Below are 19,712 nucleotides of genomic sequence, written 5' to 3' on the forward strand. Positions count from 1 at the left end.
TAACAAGAGATATTAGTCTATGCTGCATTCTGTTACTCCTGTAGAATCCTCTTCTTTAAAAACAAAATGGTGCTGATTCTACACTAGCAAAATGTATGACCCCTGAGAAAGGCAAGGGTTTGATTTACCATATTATATAGGGAAAGAAAATGATGAAACTTTTCCTATTGTGTTCCTATTCTTTATGATACTGGCAGCTTTCTATGTGCATGTTTGTTCTGCCTGAATTGAATGGTTGTTTCTCTAGTTAATTGATGTGTCTTGGAAAAGCAATTTTATTTTTTTAACCTCCCTCTAGTCTTGAGATCCAAACATGTAAACAACTTGGGTTATGCTGCGTTACTGCTACGATGTGACGTGGTGTGTGGGAAGGAATTGCCTAATGGAGAGAGCAAATAAAATTTTCATTTCTATTGTGAAGTCACAGTTAATCTGCCTTTATCTGTTGGTAAGAGAAGGCTGAGTTCATTTTCTAAGGTGGGTTAAATGTTGTTTCTAGTGTACAATTCTGCATGAAGACACTTAGATATTTCTAGAAAAAGCAAATACAGGGTGTGTGTGTAGAGTTAAACCGCAAGCAGACATAGAACACTCCAGATAAAAATATTTCTGGTGTTTGGTTGGAGACTTGGCCTACTACATAACTAACTTCTGGCTGGTGTTTTTGCACATGTAGCATCTACTTAAGGAGTTACGTGCTAACCCTTCTGGAAAGGTTTGCTAATAAAAACATGAGCACTCACAGATACCGCTGAAGCTTTGGTGAATAGTTTGAGGTGAGCTTCATTACCTCCAAGGCTTGCTGCTCCAGCAGAGTCCAGCCCCTTGCTGGCTTGGTGTTTGCCTCAGCACAGTGACTGAACAGGGAAGAGAAATGAGCTTTTAAAATTCTGGGTGAAAGCTTAAATAATGTCAAGGTGTGAGGAAAAATCAGTCATGGAGCCTTGCCAGAGAAGGATGCCCAAGATAAAGTTGAGGGGTTTTTTGTTGTTTTAGCTTTCAACTACTCAACTTTCCACCTTATCAGTTGCCTCATACCATGTCAGGAAAATACTTTGTTTCAATGATTCCTGTGAATCCCTGAGAAAGGCTGGTTACCTGTGTGGTGGATGCTTGAGGTGGGAAGCCCAGCTGGGCACCTGCGCCTTACTGCACCAGCCCTCAAAGAGAAGACAGTCTCGGTCGGCCATTTATTCTCTTAACATTGTTCCTAGTCTCAAATATGAGGGAGTAACACCTTGAATTCGTACCTCACGACACGCGGCCGGCCGCTGCGCACCCCACACCCAACGCGGCGGTGGCGGGCGGTGCCTCCCCTCAGCGCCGCGTTCCCGCCCGCGGAGGGAGAGGGGCGGCAGGGGGCGGCAGGCCCGCGTGAGGCGGCCGCTCGCGCGGGAAGCTTGAGCCTCGCGCGCTGCCGTCCGCGCCCCGCTCGGCCGCGGCCTGCAGAGCAGCACCCGGCGCCTGACTGCTCATCCTTCGCCATGTCTGCCCTAGCGAAGGCCTCCGGCGCGCTCAAATCAGTGGATTACGAAGTGTTCGGGCGGGTGCAAGGTGAGGAGGGGCTCGGGGGTGCGGGGCGGCTGCCGCGGCGGTGGCAGGGCGCGCATGCGCGCGGGGCCGAGCGAGGCGGTGGCGGCGGCTGAGGGTGCAGGGGCGGCCGCTGCCGCCACCGCCATCGTCCCCGACGGGAAAAAAGTTGTGAGGATGCCCCCGCCTTAAGGCTCGCCCGGTTACCTGGGGAGCGCAGGCTGTTCTGTTAAAGGCGCTTTTCGTTACCTGCATTCATGGTCGCGTCCTGTCAGCACGGTGGTGTGGGAATGAGCGCGGTTCTGTGGGAATGTCGCCCCCCCCCCCCCCCCCACTCCTCCGCCCCGGCGATTTGGCGGCAAAACCCTGAGGTGACAGTTCGGTCAGAGGCGGGTCCCGCACTGCGGCGCCTCCGGTGAGGGAAACTCTGTGCGCTGACCGCGCTAATGAGAGCGGTTTGCCGAGGGGAAGGCTGGAGGCCGGCTCGTACCCAAATTCTGTGGAGTTTGCCCGGTGTTAAAATTTCACAACCGCTCGCTGAAACTTCTGTAAGAAAAGGCCATAGATGACTTGTGTGCAATTTCTGGTAACTTTATATTAAAGTGAAATTCCTTGAACTGGTATTATTTCATGTTACTTCAATGGATTTTTTTTTTTCTTTCTTTTCTAGGTGTTTGTTTCAGAATGGTAAGGCAATGACTGGTTTACCAGTTCTCCTTTACAGGATAGTATTTCCAGTGCTAAAAATATGGCAACGGGTCGGCAGGGTATAAACATATCCAGCCTGAATTTTGAGTTCTAGGTTAGATGGTTACATATTGCAAGTGAATTTTAAAGGAAAAAAATACTTGTTTTACATTAAGGTTGTATTAAAGTGGATTTTAAAAAGTTTACTAATGTGTGTTGCCTGTTTGTATAGCTTCTAAAGATTGTTTGGATTACTTGTGATAAAACAGCCACAAGAGCATTATAACATGTTAAACTTTAAATGGTTACATCTGAAGTTTCTTGATACTGGCTTCTGAAACAGTGTGTTCCAGTGTCATTCTTTTAATGGCAATTACGGTACCTGTATTTAAGGAAACTTACTGTAACAATGTGCTACAAACACACAGTCTGTGGCTCATGTCACAACCAAATATCTCCACAAGCTCTGAACATGCAGCACGTGCAGTTCACAGAAACCCAAGAAACAAGAGAGAACAACAATTATTTGTCTGAAACTAGTGTACCATGCTTAATATTAGACTTAAAATTTTTTATGCATTGTTTATATGTATGATGAAATAGAATAATTACATTCAAGACATACTATATTGTAAGCCTCTATCTATTTCAATTTTGCACTATCAGGTGGAAAGCGTATGTCCACACATGATGCGGTGGGCAGGTGCAAGTTTGTTCTACCTTACTTGGAGCTGACCTGGAGCCATGTGAACATACGCCAGAGTGCCAGTCCTGAGCTAATAAGCAGTATATAATAAGCATATATAATATGAAAGTGGTAATTAATTTGTGCATTTATTACGTATATGTGAAATGTCATTCTTATTCAAAAAATGGGTGCTTCTGCTGCAACTTCAGAGCTGGCAGAAACATCTTAATGTCTGAGTATGAGCAGCATCCATGGATATTTTTCTTAAGCGTAGGTCTTAAACCTATGAAAATGAAAGTGGGGTTTTAAGTGGTGTACATGTTGTGTATGTGTTAACACTGATTTTTCATTATTTTTTCCAATCAGTACACAGAAGAGGAAGCTAGGAAATTAGGAGTGGTTGGCTGGGTTAAAAATACCAGTCAAGGAACTGTAACGGGCCAAGTTCAGGGCCCAGAAGATAAAGTAAATGCAATGTAAGTATTTTTGTGGCTTTTTAGTCTTACTAAAGTAATTTACAGAAATGTTTTTGATACAAAGTGACTAGTAGATTCATATATCAGTAGTGTACAGTACTTTAAATAATCAGTTTTAGTTTTGTGGAGTTGAGGAGATGCCTTCTTTTTTGAGCAGTAAAAAAGTCTTTAAGCTTTAAAAATAGTGTGTATCATTAGCCGGTTTTAACTTCTAGTGTCGCACAATTTGTCAGTGTGTTTCCCTAACGTACTCTTCTCTTGTGAAATGAAGAAAAAGCCTTTATTCCTACATGTGAGCAAAGACCTGGGGTTTAATTCTTCAAAACTTCTCTGTTACGAAACACTGAAGAATTTATCAAAATGCTTGCTCAGCATGTACTTAAATCAATTTAAACTGAGTTTAAATATGATTTTTTTCCCCCGCTTTTTTTTAAAAAAGACATAAATACGCATTTCAGCAAATGTCAGTGTTCTCTACCATCTGGAAATATATTCTGAAGTATTTTGATGTCTTTAAAAGAATTGGTAATTATTTTCTTTATTAAATTGCCAGTTTCCAAAAGCTTGAAGCTATCACTCTGAGGAAATGATGCCTGGAAAAAAACACAAAGCCCGATTCAGTTGCTTCCAACTATCGTTTTTTGCAAGCGTATAGAGGGAGATTGTTGAGAGTTTTAAAAAATCCTTCAATGGTTTGCGCTCTCAACAAAGAATGAATGATTGTAAAAGTTTCCTTTGTAAGCTTTATTATGGATGGGCAACTATTAGTGCAAATTCTGCCAGCACTTTCTGATAAGGGAATTGCTTCAGAACTGAACTTAGATTAAGTGAAGTTGGCTTTCTGCAGAGAAAATATGTGTTACACTTTCAGGTAAAGAGATTTATATATGATTATCTAATGTGACAGAAGTATTTGTAGCCATTTTCTTGGTGTGGAGCTCAAAGTTAGATTGCTTATCTTGGGCTGCAAAACATTTACAAAGCCAGAGAAATAGCAGTTGTTCTCTTAGGTTAAGTTTATACTCATTTTCTTTAAGACCTTTGTTCATAGCCTGATGTAAATATCTTTAAAATTTAGTTATCTTGGTGCCATCTCTAGTTAATTTAGAGCACTGAAAATGGACAACTGAGAAATCAGGATTTGGTTTCTGTTTGTTGGAGTACTTTTTCACTTGAAAATTTCTAGTCAGTTGATTTATTTTCATTAAGCAGGTTGAAGTCAAAGCATAGCTTAGCAGCTGATACTTCTTGCGTTTGCATGAACTAGGATTGCTGCAGAATGCGGTGTTTTCATCCACCCTTTTCCCTTTCCTGTTATGTCAATGGGATTTAAAGGAAGCTACATTTACTCGCAACACCAGATAGTTTGTGCATAATAGGGGATCTTGCAATAGAGCTGCAAAATTACACTATCAAGACTCGGCTTGTTTGCAGAGATGTGTTGGCATGCAGACTATTCGAAAAGGAAATCAGTTTTTATTTTTCATTGTTACACAATTTTAAATAGGGTCAGCAAGTGGGATTGACACCAAAGAAAAAAGTTGTTGAAGCTTTTGATGTGCATTGTATTTGATATTCAGAACAAATAATAAGTTGTTTTGAGTTGCTGCTGCTTCATTTCATGCTGGAAATAAATTTTCCTCTGATTTAGGAATAATGTTGCAATGCTGAAGTGCAATTTTGAAGTATGCGTAGAGATATGGATTATTAAACTGGAGAACCTAGAGTAGAATGCTGAAGGAGAAACAGTTCACTTTTCCTTGTTCCCTGTGTGTGCTCTTATATATCACAAGGGTAGTGAGCTTATTTTTAGCACTAAACTGGTGAACTTGCACATGAAAAAGGAGCTCTTGTGTATGAATAGCTACTTGGAAAGGCTCTTATTTCTCTCTGCTAGTACATGTTAATAGGAGATCAAAACAGACTTGAGTTTCTCAAGTTTTTTTCCAGAGCTTACAGCATTTTTTGTAATGCTCAGTCGTGCTCCCTGGGAATTCATAATACTGTGTTCTAGATTCAATTGTTATTTAAAATGCTATATTAAATAAAAACAAAATGAGGCTTGCTTCTGCTATGGGAAATTAATATAAACCGGTAATCCTAAACATAGATTTGTATTAAAACTGTGATAATCAGTGGGAAATTCTGGCACCGACTTCCTATGCAAGCTCTAGTTTGTATTTGCTAGATATTTAGAACTTAAAATTGAGCCTGTATGTGTAAGACACTTAAAAATTTGGAGATCTCATATGTTCAAAGAAACTGAACACTTTTCAGAGAAATATGGTACATGAATCAATGTTGCAAGATATTTCAAGAAAGGTTCCTGGTAAAGTGCTATTTCAAATGTTGGAGCAGTATGTTACCTTGTAGAATTCTTTCAAGAATAGTTTGTGCAGTGTCTTTTGGACAGATATTTTCAGACTTATGTAAGTTTCTAGTTTAAACTTTAGGCCCAAAAGGTCTGATTTTCAGAGGTGCAGCACTTGGACTTTAAAAAATTACATATCAATGGTAATAAAATTATTTGTCAGTAGTTTTACTGGTTTTTGGCGTGTTAATGATAGTACTGTTTAGGGAAAGGTGGAAGGGGTGTTTTGGTCAATCATAAACAATGTTTATCTTTTCATGATGCTAAATAAAATCAAAACCATAAACTATGAAGTGAGTAGAGATGCCATAGTTCTAGATGCTATAGTTCTAGAACAGGTAAATGGGAAAAGCAATATGGGATGGAAGAAAAGAGGGATAAGAGTTTGAGGGGAGGATAAAAATAGGGAAAGTGTAACAAATGTGGGGAAAAACAACATGAGGCAGTTCAATGTTACCAGAAGCATGGAGTGAATCACAAAGCGTGCCTTTGTTCTGGAGCAGTAATGCGGCAGACCTCTAACGCAATGGTTTTCCAGCAGCAGTCCTTTGCTCCCTGTTTTCTGACCCTTTTTGTTCTATTTTGTATCACTGCTTGTATTGTGAGGCACAGCTATGAAGCATCCAGTACAGGCTCAAGAAGCAATGCTGTTAAATGATTCATTTTTTTTTTACACAGGCTGCAAGGTAAAATATAATCTGGGAGGAATTATGAGGATGGTCCTGGTGATCTATTTGAAGTGTTATTGTAATGCACGTGTGGAGTTTAGATGAAGAGTGACCCAAACCAGTATAAAGTGGAGAAAATAAGATGTAAAGCAGGAGAGTTGGCAGCATGACTGTCCACACATACTTAAAGCTCTCTAGTGAAGTGAGAGCATGTTAGGGAAGGTCTAGTCTGAAAATCAGTTGGCCAGGTAACTGATGATCTTTGGAGAGTTTTGGGTAGTCAAATACAACTTTACTGCATTAGAACTGTGGAATTAGGTGTAGGAGGGCAGCCAGAGGCGAAGTATCTACTGCTGCAGAGGCAACACAGAAGAGTGTTTGCTAGCGTCGGCTGTGTGCTTGGTTCCTTCCCATCCTGCCCTAGAAAAGAACTGGCCTCTCTTACCCAAGTGTGGTGTAGTTTCTTCAGCAGAGTGCCAAAGCCTGGATTTTTTCCTAAAATGTGGAAGTAATTGTTTTCTTGCAGACATGAAGTATGATTATGATGAATTGCCTTGAAAGATGACATGCAGAATAGTTTGCTCTGGAGAATGTAACAACTTAGCAGGGGCATTCTGACTTTTACATAAATAAGTGGAAAATAAGTAGGCATGAAGGGTTGGGGCCTGAAAAATGTTGCATGTGCTAGTGATTGTATTCCTTATTGACCCATTTGCTTAGTGTTGAACATGGGTATAAATTTTTGTTGAAGTGGTGCTGGGAGGCAGACTTCTTTAATTTATGTTCTGTGGTGGTGAAATCTTGATCACGCTGAAAACTGGCAAAATTTACTGACTTCCTTGAGGCTAGGATTTCAGTGAGTTTCACTGAAATACAAGAAGCTTAAGATTTGAATGAGCAGTTTTTGATTTGGGGTATTTTCATTTGAAGATTTGCCTTCAGTTTGTTTTTAATCTGAAACTTTTAGATTCTCAAAGATCAGGCAAATTTTACATCATGTATTTTGAAACCAATTTTTTATTTTAGAGGGTATTTTAAAGAAATCTTGAGAACCTTTTACCTGTAAGCTTGCTTTAATATCTCTTGCTTTTTAACCTCTAGATGGAGCTGTTTGTTCTGTAGAAACTTTCAAGTATACATGCCTTATTTGAGGTGAATCTATTTTTAGACTGTTGTGGTAGAATCCATATTTTTCTTCACTACCTTTTCCCCTGCTATATTTTATAGTTCTGTTCTGTCTGCTGTTACTGCTCCACATAGATAACACCCATTATCCTTAGATACTAAAAGCTCATTTCCAGTCTTTTACCTGTCTGTAAGCCAAAGAATACTAAAGTCACAAGAAAAGCAGTTGCAGCATTTCTAAAACATAATGACATAAGGTTTTATGGTAAGCTGAAAGCCTTTTTGCCAGTCTGGATATTGTTAAATGGAGTAGAGGAGGTAGTCCTTTTGTTTCTTTTTTTCAGGACGACTTGTAGGACAGGGTTTTTCGTTATAGTATCTTGCGATATTTTTTCCATTTTCCTCATTAAATAAGGCCTTTGTGGTTGTTGCCATAGCAACTTGCATTGACAGGCTAGAAATTGCTTTCATATGAGAATTTTTTTAACTTTGAGTGATGGCATATTAGTTATCCATTAAAAGAGGAATATAAGACATGTGTAGATTGTCAACTTCAGAATTTATTCCAAAAATCAAAGATTTCAAATCAGGCTTACATGCTAAAATATAAAACCTTAGGACACTTTTTAGGCTCTGGTAGTATATAATAACGTAGCAAATATTATTTCTGTCTTTGTAGAAAGGCATGATGTTAAATATAGATTGCTTGTCATGGAAATTATTTTTAATTAGTAAATTAATGCTAATTTAATTTGAATTTTATTCTTAATATCAGTTTTGGTCGAGAAGTAATATTAAATATATACGTGACTTGAAAATTACTTCAGTGGGTAGCTGCATAGAAAAATCTAGATTTTTACCACATAAGAGGAGAAGGGAACTCTGTATCAGTTAATATTGCAGCTCTCATTCTCTCTTTCGTTAGCCAGGTGTATCCAAGATTCTTGTCTTTGCCAACTGGCATTGAGTAAATATAATTCAATACTATTTCTCAATAGTAGAGAATAGTCCTGATGGCATGAAATGGAACTAAATGCTAGTAAGAAAAGCCCTCCATATTTAGACTGTGACTGGATTCCTTGAGCAAAATCCCAGATCTTAATACCCAATTTATGTTGAGATATAGAACGATTTTAGTCTGTATTTTGAGATTTTTCTCATTTTAAGAGGATATATTTTTAATTTTTCAGCTCAAGCTAGATGTTTAGGAGAAGAAACTGTAACACTTTGTTGCACATAAAGCTAGGCATAATGGTAGAAATTAATCTGAAAGGGACACCTGTACAGACAACAAAGTGGTTTAGGTTTTTAAATAAGTTAAAGGCATCTGATATATTCTGCTCTTGAAGCTGCAAAAGCCTGTTACTCAAAAGAAGACAAAGGCAGTTGAGTGAGAAGTTCAGAGAGGCTGGAAGTATTGATAGATTATGAAGAGAATATGGATGTCAGCTTGAGTTTGGCAACAGCTGGTAAGTAAAATAATGATTGTGGACTAGGAATCAATAGATTCAAGAAGTGTTGAGTAACATCAGACTAGTAGAAAAGGTACAGAACTTCCAGAGACCCTTTTATGTCTAAGGGGCAGAGGCAGCATGGTACAGTAACTAAAGGTGTGCTATAATGGAAAAAAATCATGATGGGAGATTGGTCCTGGAGATAGAAGCAGAATTCTGAAATTTGTTATTGTGGGGGAGGAGAATATCAGAGGGATGAGCTAATTGCAGTGGAAGTGAAACGCCAAGGGGAGTTTGAAACCAATATTATGGTCAAACATGGTAGAGAGGATTTAACAAGAGATTTGTTAGACAATCTTAATACAAGTACTTCTAAAACAAATTAAGTAGGCTATGAGAAACTCTTACCATTATTCAAAGATGAATGCAGTTGTTCTCAGAATAGGCTCCAAATTCACAGGTGTACATTTTCAGGGTGGTATGATTAAAAGGTTGTAAAAATTTGTTACTGGGCTGATTTAATTACTAGCTATGTTTAATGGGCACACTGGCTGAAATTCCATTGTATCTTTTTTTTTGTTTGCATCCCACATATCCAGAAGAGCATAAAGACACAAAATAATAACTGCTTCATTTAAAGCAACAATTTCAAGTTGATCATACAAAGAACACTGGTCACTGTATGCTATGCTTCAGTGTTATAGAAAATACTTATAAAATTGTGAGTTATAATTCTTTTTGCCATGCTTATTTTCTATGAAAATACAGCTGCTCTGATGCAGAGCACTTCATGTTTACCTTGTGTTTGTCAATGAGGCAGCTATGTGCCATAATAGTATGGCTGAAGTATCTCCTGGATGTGCTGTTCTTGGGAAGCTAACAGTGATACATTCTGAAGGAAAGGGGAGAGGGAAATTCAAATCCCATTCTTTAAGCTTTCTTTTCTACTTTGCTAAAATGCAAAATAGTGAAAAAAGCTTTGGGTGTGTTCTCATTTATGATCGTAATGAAGTACAATTGTTATGGTAATCACTGCTGAAGGTCATTTACAATGTTTCATGACTCAATAGCAGTCTGATGACAAGAAATATGATGGGGTTTTTGTGGTTCAGTGTGGGTCCAAGTATAACAAGCCTACTTTTCATTCATTTAAAGGTAAAATAACCTAACTTGAAAACTAAATCGCGTTAAGCTATAATTTTTATGGCTAGTATAATGGTAGGTGTGACCATCTCTTTCCATACCAAATTAATATCTTATCTGTGATTATTTGTTTATTGTTTAAAATTGACAGGCTAAACTGAACTATTAAGTTATGCAGGCTCTGAGCTTGGTCATGTAAATTGAATTTACGAAATGTTACTGCTGGTGACATGGGAAGGAATGGACCTTGTTCTTTGGGGGTTTAGCAGTTCAAAACTAGATGATTTCACTTACCAAAACTGATAAATGAAGAACTAATTACAGTTTATTGTAGCAAGTGTATTCGGCTGAGAAGGAAAGGAACGGGTAGGTAAGTCAGAAGACTAGTTTCTTGTTACTGTCTTCAGAGAATAAAACCAGTGAGACATCAATGACTCTTAGCTGAAGGAGAGAGCTGCATGCTTCCAACACAAAACTAGAGGCCTGTGGCTTACCTTTGTTCTACCCTTGCTATTTTATACTGTACAGCAGTGCTGACTGCCCCTAAGTGAAGCCTGCTCTTGTTAGTGGCTTGGGGGAAGAGCAAAAGGCAGTTCTCTCCCTGTGGACCAGGAGCAGTTGAAGGGAGAGAGGTGTAGCTTTCCACTGAAGGTCACACAGCCCACCAGTGGCAGAGCCAGAAATAGAAGTGGACTCCTGGCTCAGGTCCTGTCCTTTAGACTGTGCTGGATTGTCACTGTTCTTTACTTTGAAATGCCATAAACCACTAAAGCTTTTAACCGTGGTTATGTCTTTCTGAATATGGAATAGTGCAAAAAGAATGCTTTCCACACCCCCATTTTTTTCTGTTGGGTATAAAGATAGCTGTCTTGTATGACCTTGTAGACTTTTTCAAATCCAGTAATTTTTACAGTTGCTGTGAATTTGCAGTTGCTCAGTGGAATTGGAATTCTTTATAAAGTATCTGCTTCCACTTCTAATCACTGAAGTGTTCATCGTAATATTTTGATAACAATTATAGTTTGTTCTAAATTAACAATTCACACTAAGTGTAGGCTTATAATTCAAATAGTTAATTAAGATTTACTAAGTAATGTCTTATTAGAGCTTAATACTCATGTTTTCTTTAGCTTTTGAGTATTGGATTTTTGAAGGAGTGCAGGCTAAGCAGTTAGTTTTGGGAATAAAACAAAAGTTCCTGTTGGAGATCACATGTTGTCATTGACACTTAGGGTTGCTATGTTAGGGCAGGGTTTAATTCCCACAGTATTATTCCAAATTTCCCAAAATTCCCACAAAATTATTCCAAAATACATGTTATAGTTTAGTCTCATACCCTAAACACAAGTCTGCTGAGGTATTTTCATTTGTTGGAGGGAGGGGGCTACCTCTCAGCAGCTTATGGTATTTGTGCCTGAAGTGATTCAATGAGAAATGTTTCTTCCTTCCATCTCCCTCTGAAGCTGCCAGAAATGCTTGCTTTACTGAGAGCCATAGGACTCCTTTTGTTCCTTAAAATTTTAAGGTATTCAATGCTTTGCATATTTGTAGGTATCTGTAAAGGAGTCAGGGGGAAGTTGCTGTTGGCCTCTAGTACATATCTAGTCTCCTGTTCTTGTTACTAGTGGGATTATTAATATTTGTTTTAATGTTAGATACACAGAAGACAAAACTGCTTTCCTCTTATGTTTATAGACCATCTACTTATTCCTGCATTTAAACAGGACTGAATTTTTGGAATAAGAAGTGTTAGTCTGTACAGTGTCTTGGAAAACCCAGTATGTGATCTTGGACAAGGTGCTTAACTTCTTTTTTTTTTGTACTATGTCTCTCTGATGGCTTGCTGCTTTGGAAATAATGGTTCCCCTGGGATGTTGCGTTAATGCTTCAAAGACCTTTAGCAATGTTAGTACATGAAGTCCTAATTTGCTACAGAATTCCAGACTTTCATTTGCTTAGCTGATGGCTATCTGTGATAACATTCAATTCTCAAATCTCTGTTGCACAGTTGAAAGCAAGTAGGAATGCGAGGTTACATTGGATTGTACTATAAACAGGCAAGTGGAACTGTTCTCTGAGCACTCAATTTAGGCATTTTCTTGCATAAGAGGAAGTGATATACCTTTTTCATCCACACTGAAAAGTCAAACTTATTTTGACTCTAATCTTTGTAATTAAACCACAGTAAGTCTTCTGCAACAGCTCTGTGCAGGATTGGTTGAGCTTTTTGGGAGACACTTGAAATACAAATTCCAGTATGATGAGTTATTTCTGCTGGAAGCTTTTTAGCCATTTGAGCCTTCTAAGCATTTATGCTTTTGATAGTTGATATTATTGGGACCATGTGTAATGTTTTGATATTTTCAAGGTGGAAGTATTCTCTTACTATTGATACAGTAAGATGTGGTACATTTCAATGCCATTATTCTGGCTTTTTGTGCTGAAGAAAGCATTCAACATGTCTCTACTCCAACACAACATTCACAGAAACACTAATGAGTAAACTAGTATTTTTAAATGAGGATTTTGCACTCCAGCTTATCAAGGGGAGTAACTATGTACCCACTTAAAAACAGATCTCTGGCAACAGCTAGTAATTATCAATAAAAGCATGGACTTAGGGGTTTTTTTGAAACTTATTCTGTATGCTGTATTTGACAAGGCTGCCTGGGTTTTTGCAGCATGAAGCAAAACTAGAACTTGAGTGATGTAAGGTTCTAAATGTTTGTACAATAGAATATGGCTTATTCTGTTGAGATTACTGAGACAATGTCTGTTTTCCTAAGGCACACTCTTTATCTGTGCCTGTTGAAGCAGCCAAAAGCTGTGGGACTCTGTTTTCACAGCAGTGAACCTGAGCTGCTCTACTTCGCTTCTCAGCAGGGTTTTCTTGCTTGAGCTTGGTGCTTCACAGATGATACTCTGTAGCTTCCAGTCATCTCAGCTCATGGTAGAGTTTCATTATGTTTGCCTATATGAAACTGCATAAACATAATGGGAAAGAAACAGAGAAACTTGCTATAATTTCCTATGTAGAAAAGACTTAGATGCTGGTGAGACTGAATTTATTCATGCACATGGGTTACATGTGCGATTGTATATAAACTGCAGTGAGTTTATATACAGGCGTCTTGGCCACGTGATGTTTCAAACAAGTTCTGAAACAATTAATGCGGTTCTTAAAGAGCAACTCCAGGAAAGTAACTTATTGGTTTGCTTTTTTAATTCAAAACACAAATTGACCTCAAATTCTGAAGTGTTTTTTCTACTGAAATTAATTGGGGCATTTGAAAAAAAAATAATTTAAATTGCATTGCTTAAGGCTAATGTGTTTCAGCAGTTTAGGCACAAAGATTGTGTGGGATTGGTGTGACTTTTTTCCATGGCAGAAAGTCATGCCAAAAGTATGGTATAAATTATGGTATGAAAAATTTTGGTTTGGATTCATGTAAATTCTGATGTTTCTTCCTAGGTAGGCGCTAACATTAGCGTGAACCAAGAAATAGCAAAGGATACCTATGCTGTAGCTGGATGTCATAGTGGATCTTTGCCTTCTCAAAGGTGCACAGGCGTAAGAATTAATAATTCTTCTGTATGCTGAAAGGGTAGCTAACAGTGTTTGTACAAAGTTATAATTTGATAAGGGTGTCCACTTGATGTTCTAACATATAGAAGCTTACTGAGAAAGAAAAGAATTCAGCTAACTGGTCTAAAAATGGAAGTTAAATGTGCAGAGCAATGTTAAAAGATCATGAGTGAATTTGTAAAGCCAACCATTCAAAAGCCAGTTTAGACTAGAAATGAGTTGTGCTACAGGGCACTATGATGTCTGTTTTGCTCTCTGATCTTCCCACTTGATGGTTGGAGAGGTTTGTTTTCCTTTTGTGTGTGCTGATTATATTTGGAGGTTAATGGTCCAGTAAGTAGGGAACAAGGCTGTTGTGACCACTTCTCTATCTTAAAAGGGATGAAGGATGTTACTCTGGGTCTAGAGATTTGTGTTTATAGTCCACAGGAGAAAGCAACATTTAACTAAAATTCAGGTTGCATAATATAAAGATGAGGAGATGTCTACAAGAATGCCTAGTTCATAACACTTGTTTTGGGGAAGCAGCAGCAAACAGATTGAGGATTAAGCTAGTAGTAGCCCTTGCTTCTGGTGACAAATCAGTAGGGAATATCTTTCAGATGTATTACATTATGTGCCTAGTACCAGATGTGAGAGCTCTTCTCTAAGAATGCAAAGTTTGTGTATTCCAAATGGACAGCATACGAAGGAGGGGGCAGACAGCTAACCATGAATTCTGTGTTGAGTGGGTGGATTTGATCTAGTTCTGAATTCACTAATGTAATTATGCACATATCATATGGATCTTGCTGCTGTTGATCTTACCAACATTCTGGTGGTAAACACACTGACTTGGAAAAGCAACATCTCTCTAGGATTTATGCACTTAATTAGCTAGGTGAATCTAGAACTCTAAGTGAAATCTTTGTAACTGCACAGATAGCCCAAAAGGAAAAGGAAGCTAGTAAGAGCTTGGTTTATGGGGAAAGAGCTCAAAGCCTTTTTGTGTTGCTGAGAGATAGCTTTTTGTTTTATTCCACAAATTACTCTAGTACTGATTTGATTCATGGGCAAACTGTTCAGTTTATTTACAATACTTTTATAGAAGATGAATGTGTTTCATGCTTACGTACTTAAGACACATTTTTTGCCAACAGGAGAAAAAAAAAAATCAAAAATTGCTTCTGATACATTGCTCTTCTCTCTGCTGCTGTTAATGCTTTGCAGCAGTAGAAAAAAAAGTATTTCTGGGTAATGTCACTATATAGTATGTAACTCAATTTTACCTTGTTTTTTTTCCAAACTCCTCCCTCTACTCCCTTGTTTTACACTCCAGAGAAATACAGTGTTTATTTGCTTAATGTAGTGCCCTGAGATTTTTCCCTTGAACTATGCTGGATGTTACCAGCTATCCTGCAGAGTTAAAATTACTTTTTGTATCTTTGCCTTTCTTTTAATGTGGCCCCTCTGAAGGGAATACTGAAGTCTCTTTACAGAGAATCACTTATATAAACTTGGAGAAGACACTGGGTTTCATGTGAAATCCTTTTACTCTCGAGTTGATTTACTATAGTTAGTCTATGTTACTGGATTAGAAGATTTCTTTCTGAAGCTGGTATTCTTTGTGATGTTTTTTCCATAGTTGGGGTAAAACAGCTGGCTGTTTTAATCTAAAATGAATGTGCTGCTTGTATACCTTAAATGCTTTCCACTGGTGTTCAGACTTGTGCTCCAGTGTAATGATGCTGTGGGCTCTTCCTGCTTGTTTCCCTGCTGTTAAAGGAACAGAGAAAATCAGTCTGGAAAGTGTTCAAAACTTAATGAAAGAAAAGCAGGCTTTGAAGTGGGCAGCTGATACTATGTTTGGAAAAAGATTCCTTGAACTACCAATGACCATTTTGGTGGGAGAGGGTCCTGGACAAGTAGTTTTCCTTCCCCTTTTTAACTCCATAAACCCTAGAATTTTAATACATACTAGAACACAAACCATCTGGAGCAAAAATCCCAAACTATTCCAGCTCATGAATCTCCCAGCAATCATTTAATGAGATTTTAGTCATCATATTTTTGGATCTGAGCAGGTTTGGCCTACTGTAAAGGAACTCACCTGAAATGCTGTTACACTGCACAAATGTTAATCCTGAGCCTCTGGCCCTGCTTATTACATAATATAAACCGTTCCTTGAAATTAGATTTCAGGGATAGTGCTGGGACACTTTTCAGACAGCACAGCTATGCACCACTGTCAAGTCTATATAGGTTTCAAATAATCTTTAAATTTAGATGGCTTAGTGTTTAGGAAAATGAGACTGTTTGGCTCTGTATTCTGGGAGGGGTGCAGAAGAGTAGCTGGCTACTGTGGTTTGAGATCTCCCCTGTCCTGCCCTGCTTTTGCAGACTGTGGGTCAGGAGCTGGAGCCTGGCAACAGGTCTTCCCTGCCAGTCTGGGGGCTGCGAGGAGATCAGCCGTGAGAGCCCTGCAGAGGCTAGTGCAGAGCCAGGAGTATTGGGAAGGATTGATCTTGAGCAAGTCCATATAGCACAGCTGTCTTGGGGGCTGTGAATTTTGAAAGGTCATGCTCCTTAGCAGCTGGATAGACAAACTGGCAGCATATTCTGATGAAAAACACTTTGTTGGAGTGCAACTGCAGTGTCTTTTGGAGATCAGTCTGTTCAAGCTCTTATGTCAGTTGCCTGTTTGCCAGTGGATCGCACCTGTAACCTATCCATGGTTGGGAGTATATAGGCAGAATTTTTACTTGTGCTGCTGCAATTTACTGTTGCGTGTCCTATGCCTGCTTGGCTGGGAAGCTGTGCTTGAGCAGTATTACTCAGCTCCAGCCACAGGAGAACACATTTGCTGTTTCCTGCTGTTTGTCACAGACATCACAAGTGATGTCTAGTTAAGTTTAAAAAAGTCATAGCTAGGATGTGGTCAGCTTTGCAAAAGTTCAGGTGAACAGGGTTCCCATGATGCCTTGCAAAATGAGTGCTGTCCATTTGGCTGCTTTTCCAGATCTTTGTTAGACCATGAATTGCTATGTTATGTTATCCTGCTGCCCCCATGAACAGTCAACAGTAATCCCCACAATGTGTTCCATGAGACCTGCTAGGGAGAGCAAAGCTGATTGAATGCTGGCTGTCCTACTGATGAACCCTGCTAGCACAGTTGTGTTATTTGTGTTTTCAGCTTTCCTCTAACTGCTATATCCTCTCAATTAGGGGAAAGTGCTAAACATTAGCATGAATGACATGAGATACACCTCTGCTTCGTTTTAGCTTGAAGTGCTTTGTATGCTAAGTGTGCCAGGGATGTCACTGGGATCCTCTGAAGATCAAGATCAATTCACACAACACATCAACGGTTTTGTAAAGTTCCATTGTCAGGACCTACCCAGCCTAGCGGGTGCTTGCTGCTCTTGTTACTGCAGTAAGTGATGTCATAAATACATCAGTAGCAGTATAGTGCAACTTCAAAAACCAGTTAAGAGCTCCTGTTTACTTCTTGCTATTGTAATGGAGCTGAAATGGATAGCCATGAAGGTACTATGTGTATTTGGAGTGAGGACTGAGGCAAATTTTGGTAAACTGTCTTTTTAAATTCCTGGCACAGATGTGAGTTAAAATTGAAAACAACTCTTAGTAGCTACATATGGATTATTCCCATGCTGTAAAACTGGGGCACAGAGCAGCATCAGTACAATCTCATACGGCAAATCTGTGATGGATTTGAGAGGGAGGTGTGGGACTGATAACCCCATCCTAAACTAATCATTAGAACAAAGTTTCTCCCTTTAAGTTGTGGGGGCTCTGCGCACTGGTTAGCTAATGTCAATAAAGCACTGAAGAGTAACACCTTGCTCTAAATTTCAGGGTATAGTAGGTTTTTATCTAGGTTCTAGTGACTGCATTTGGACTATTTCAAGCTATATTGTTGCATTATTGTATCTGCTGGTTTCTCTGGACCAGCTGGAGCAGTCAGTTTTTGCTGGGTTCAGAAGAAATTGTATCTTTGTGATATCAAAATCACCTTTGTGTTGAACAGTACAAAGAAAAAAAATAAATAGGCTGTAATCAGTCAGGACCCTGTTCTGCTTTATTAATATGTTACAAGAGATTCCTACTACCAAAGAACAGATAGTAAAATTAAGAAATAAAGGCAGAGAATGAGAAATATTCATTTACAAATGGAAACCTGTAGCACAGACGTGAACTGATTGGCTCAATGACACGGTAATTTTATTGCAGTCTCTGAATTAAAGTTGTTTCCTGACTCCCAGTCCTTCACCACTGTGTTCTCTTCACCCTTCTGATCCTGTAGTCTAAAACAAAACAAAACTGTTTAACTTTGTCTGTATTTTATAGCTATTAATAAGAAAACAAATGCCTTTTTTAGTTCTTTCAGAATAGAAGTGAAGTGATTGTTGTGTATGCCAGCTGGCATTTTTTGTTAAATGCTAGCATTAATAATAATTGGATAATTACATAGAAAGTTTCTTTCTGGCTCATGTCCATATGGATAGTATAGGCAGAAGACTCTGAGCCATAGCAGTGTGGAGTGGAAAGTACGAGCAATTAATCGTTTCAGTGAGTACTTGTAAACAAGGTCAGCTCAGCAGGCATTCAGGAAATCTCTTATGAAATGTGATGCTGTCTTCATTATCCTTTAAAGGGTTTTGGTGTAGCACCAGAACAGCAGGCAGGATTTCTCTGACATGCTGTTTGAGTGCATACAGCAGATTTCTCAGGACTTGCAGACCCATAGATAAACACTTAAAAAGATAGACCTGTAGTCTTTTGTTGAAACTGTATATTATTTTAATCTTCTGAAAGCTGTTCTTTTGCCTGAGTTTAGTCCTAATTATTCAGTGAATTTAGGCTAGCAAAAATTTATTCAACTTAGTGTCAGGTTTACTATTTTAGCTAATATTAAGAGATGTTCTCCTTATTCTCAACCCAAAACATGTAGAAGGCTGACAGTCTAAATATCGACCTCCACATATTCTGAGAAGTGCTGAATGCTTTGCTTGATTGTGTTGGGAGCAATCTAATAGACTTAAAAATCATCTTGAGTTTTCTAGTTGTCAGGCATGTAAGGTATGCCTGCCAGAGACAAATGGAAATTGCAAAGTACAGAGCACATACAGGACCTGGGTATGAAGCAGCATGTTGATGGGTAGGTGCCAGTGTTTGCCTTGCCCAGTGAGTTAAAATATCACATTGCTGTATAGGATTGATGTGGAAGGGGATGCTGGAGCTTGTGGGACAGTGCCATGACCTGTGCAGGGATCACTGCAGAATCCTTCCCACTAGGCACCTGCCTGATGCCTTTACCCTGACAACAGTGCCCCTAAGGAAGCCACGCTGTGCTATTGGCTCTTCTCTTCCTGACTGGGCTTTAACCAGCCTTCCAAATGGAGATAAAAAAAAATGAACTTAGCGGCTTTAGCTGGAGTCTTACATGGAAACCTGTCTTTTCCCAAGGGGATCGTGTTACTGGAAACATGACGTCCTGTAGAAAGCGATGAAGAGGTCTGAGTTACTATGTAGTTTGAAAATTAACTGCTCTAATTGTTTTTGCAGCTAATGTGGCTATTAAAATATTGGCATTATTCTTGAAATTGATAGCTTCTGTATGAATATGGAGCCCAGGTATCTTCGGTGGGACCCTATAGATGCAAGAGTCTGTCTGTACATATCTCCCTGATAGCATCATGGCACTTGTTATGGGAAACATTTGCCTTACTCTGCTTCATCGCCTGTTCAAAATCACAGCATGTGCTTTGAGATACAGGAGACTTGACAGAAATAGCATATTTTCTTATTCTTTGCCAGGTGATACGTACTGTCTAGCCCAGTATTTTTGGTGAAGAAAAGGGACAGAAATGCCAGAGCACTGAAGGCAGTAACTAGGTAGTCCTTTTGGTTACTGTGAGTCAGTGTTCTAGGGTAGTGAAGTGTTTGTTTGCATTGGTGGTTTCCCTGGTAGGCAGTTGCTTATT

At 39.0% G+C, this 19,712-nt stretch overlaps 1 protein-coding gene across 3 annotated transcripts in view; it reads left to right on the plus strand.

Moving 5' to 3' along the window:
- The first annotated feature begins 1,333 nt into the window (after nucleotides 1-1,333).
- Nucleotides 1,334-19,712, plus strand: part of ACYP2 (acylphosphatase 2) — a 42,308-nt gene continuing 23,929 nt past the window's right edge. The window contains exons 1-3 of one of the 3 annotated variants that reach the window (XM_055725388.1): nucleotides 1,334-1,554; nucleotides 2,201-2,217; nucleotides 3,272-3,381. In XM_055725388.1, coding sequence (XP_055581363.1) covers nucleotides 1,485-1,554; nucleotides 2,201-2,217; nucleotides 3,272-3,381 — 197 coding nt within the window. In that variant the 5' untranslated portion in view covers nucleotides 1,334-1,484. Of the gene's footprint in view, nucleotides 1,555-1,896; nucleotides 2,079-2,200; nucleotides 2,218-3,271; nucleotides 3,382-19,712 lie in introns of those variants that run through there. The other 2 variants (XM_055725390.1, XM_055725389.1) reach the window with 2 other exon arrangements.

This window comes from Falco cherrug, chromosome 13 (assembly GCF_023634085.1).
Source record: "Falco cherrug isolate bFalChe1 chromosome 13, bFalChe1.pri, whole genome shotgun sequence".
NCBI lineage: Eukaryota > Metazoa > Chordata > Aves > Falconiformes > Falconidae > Falco > Falco cherrug.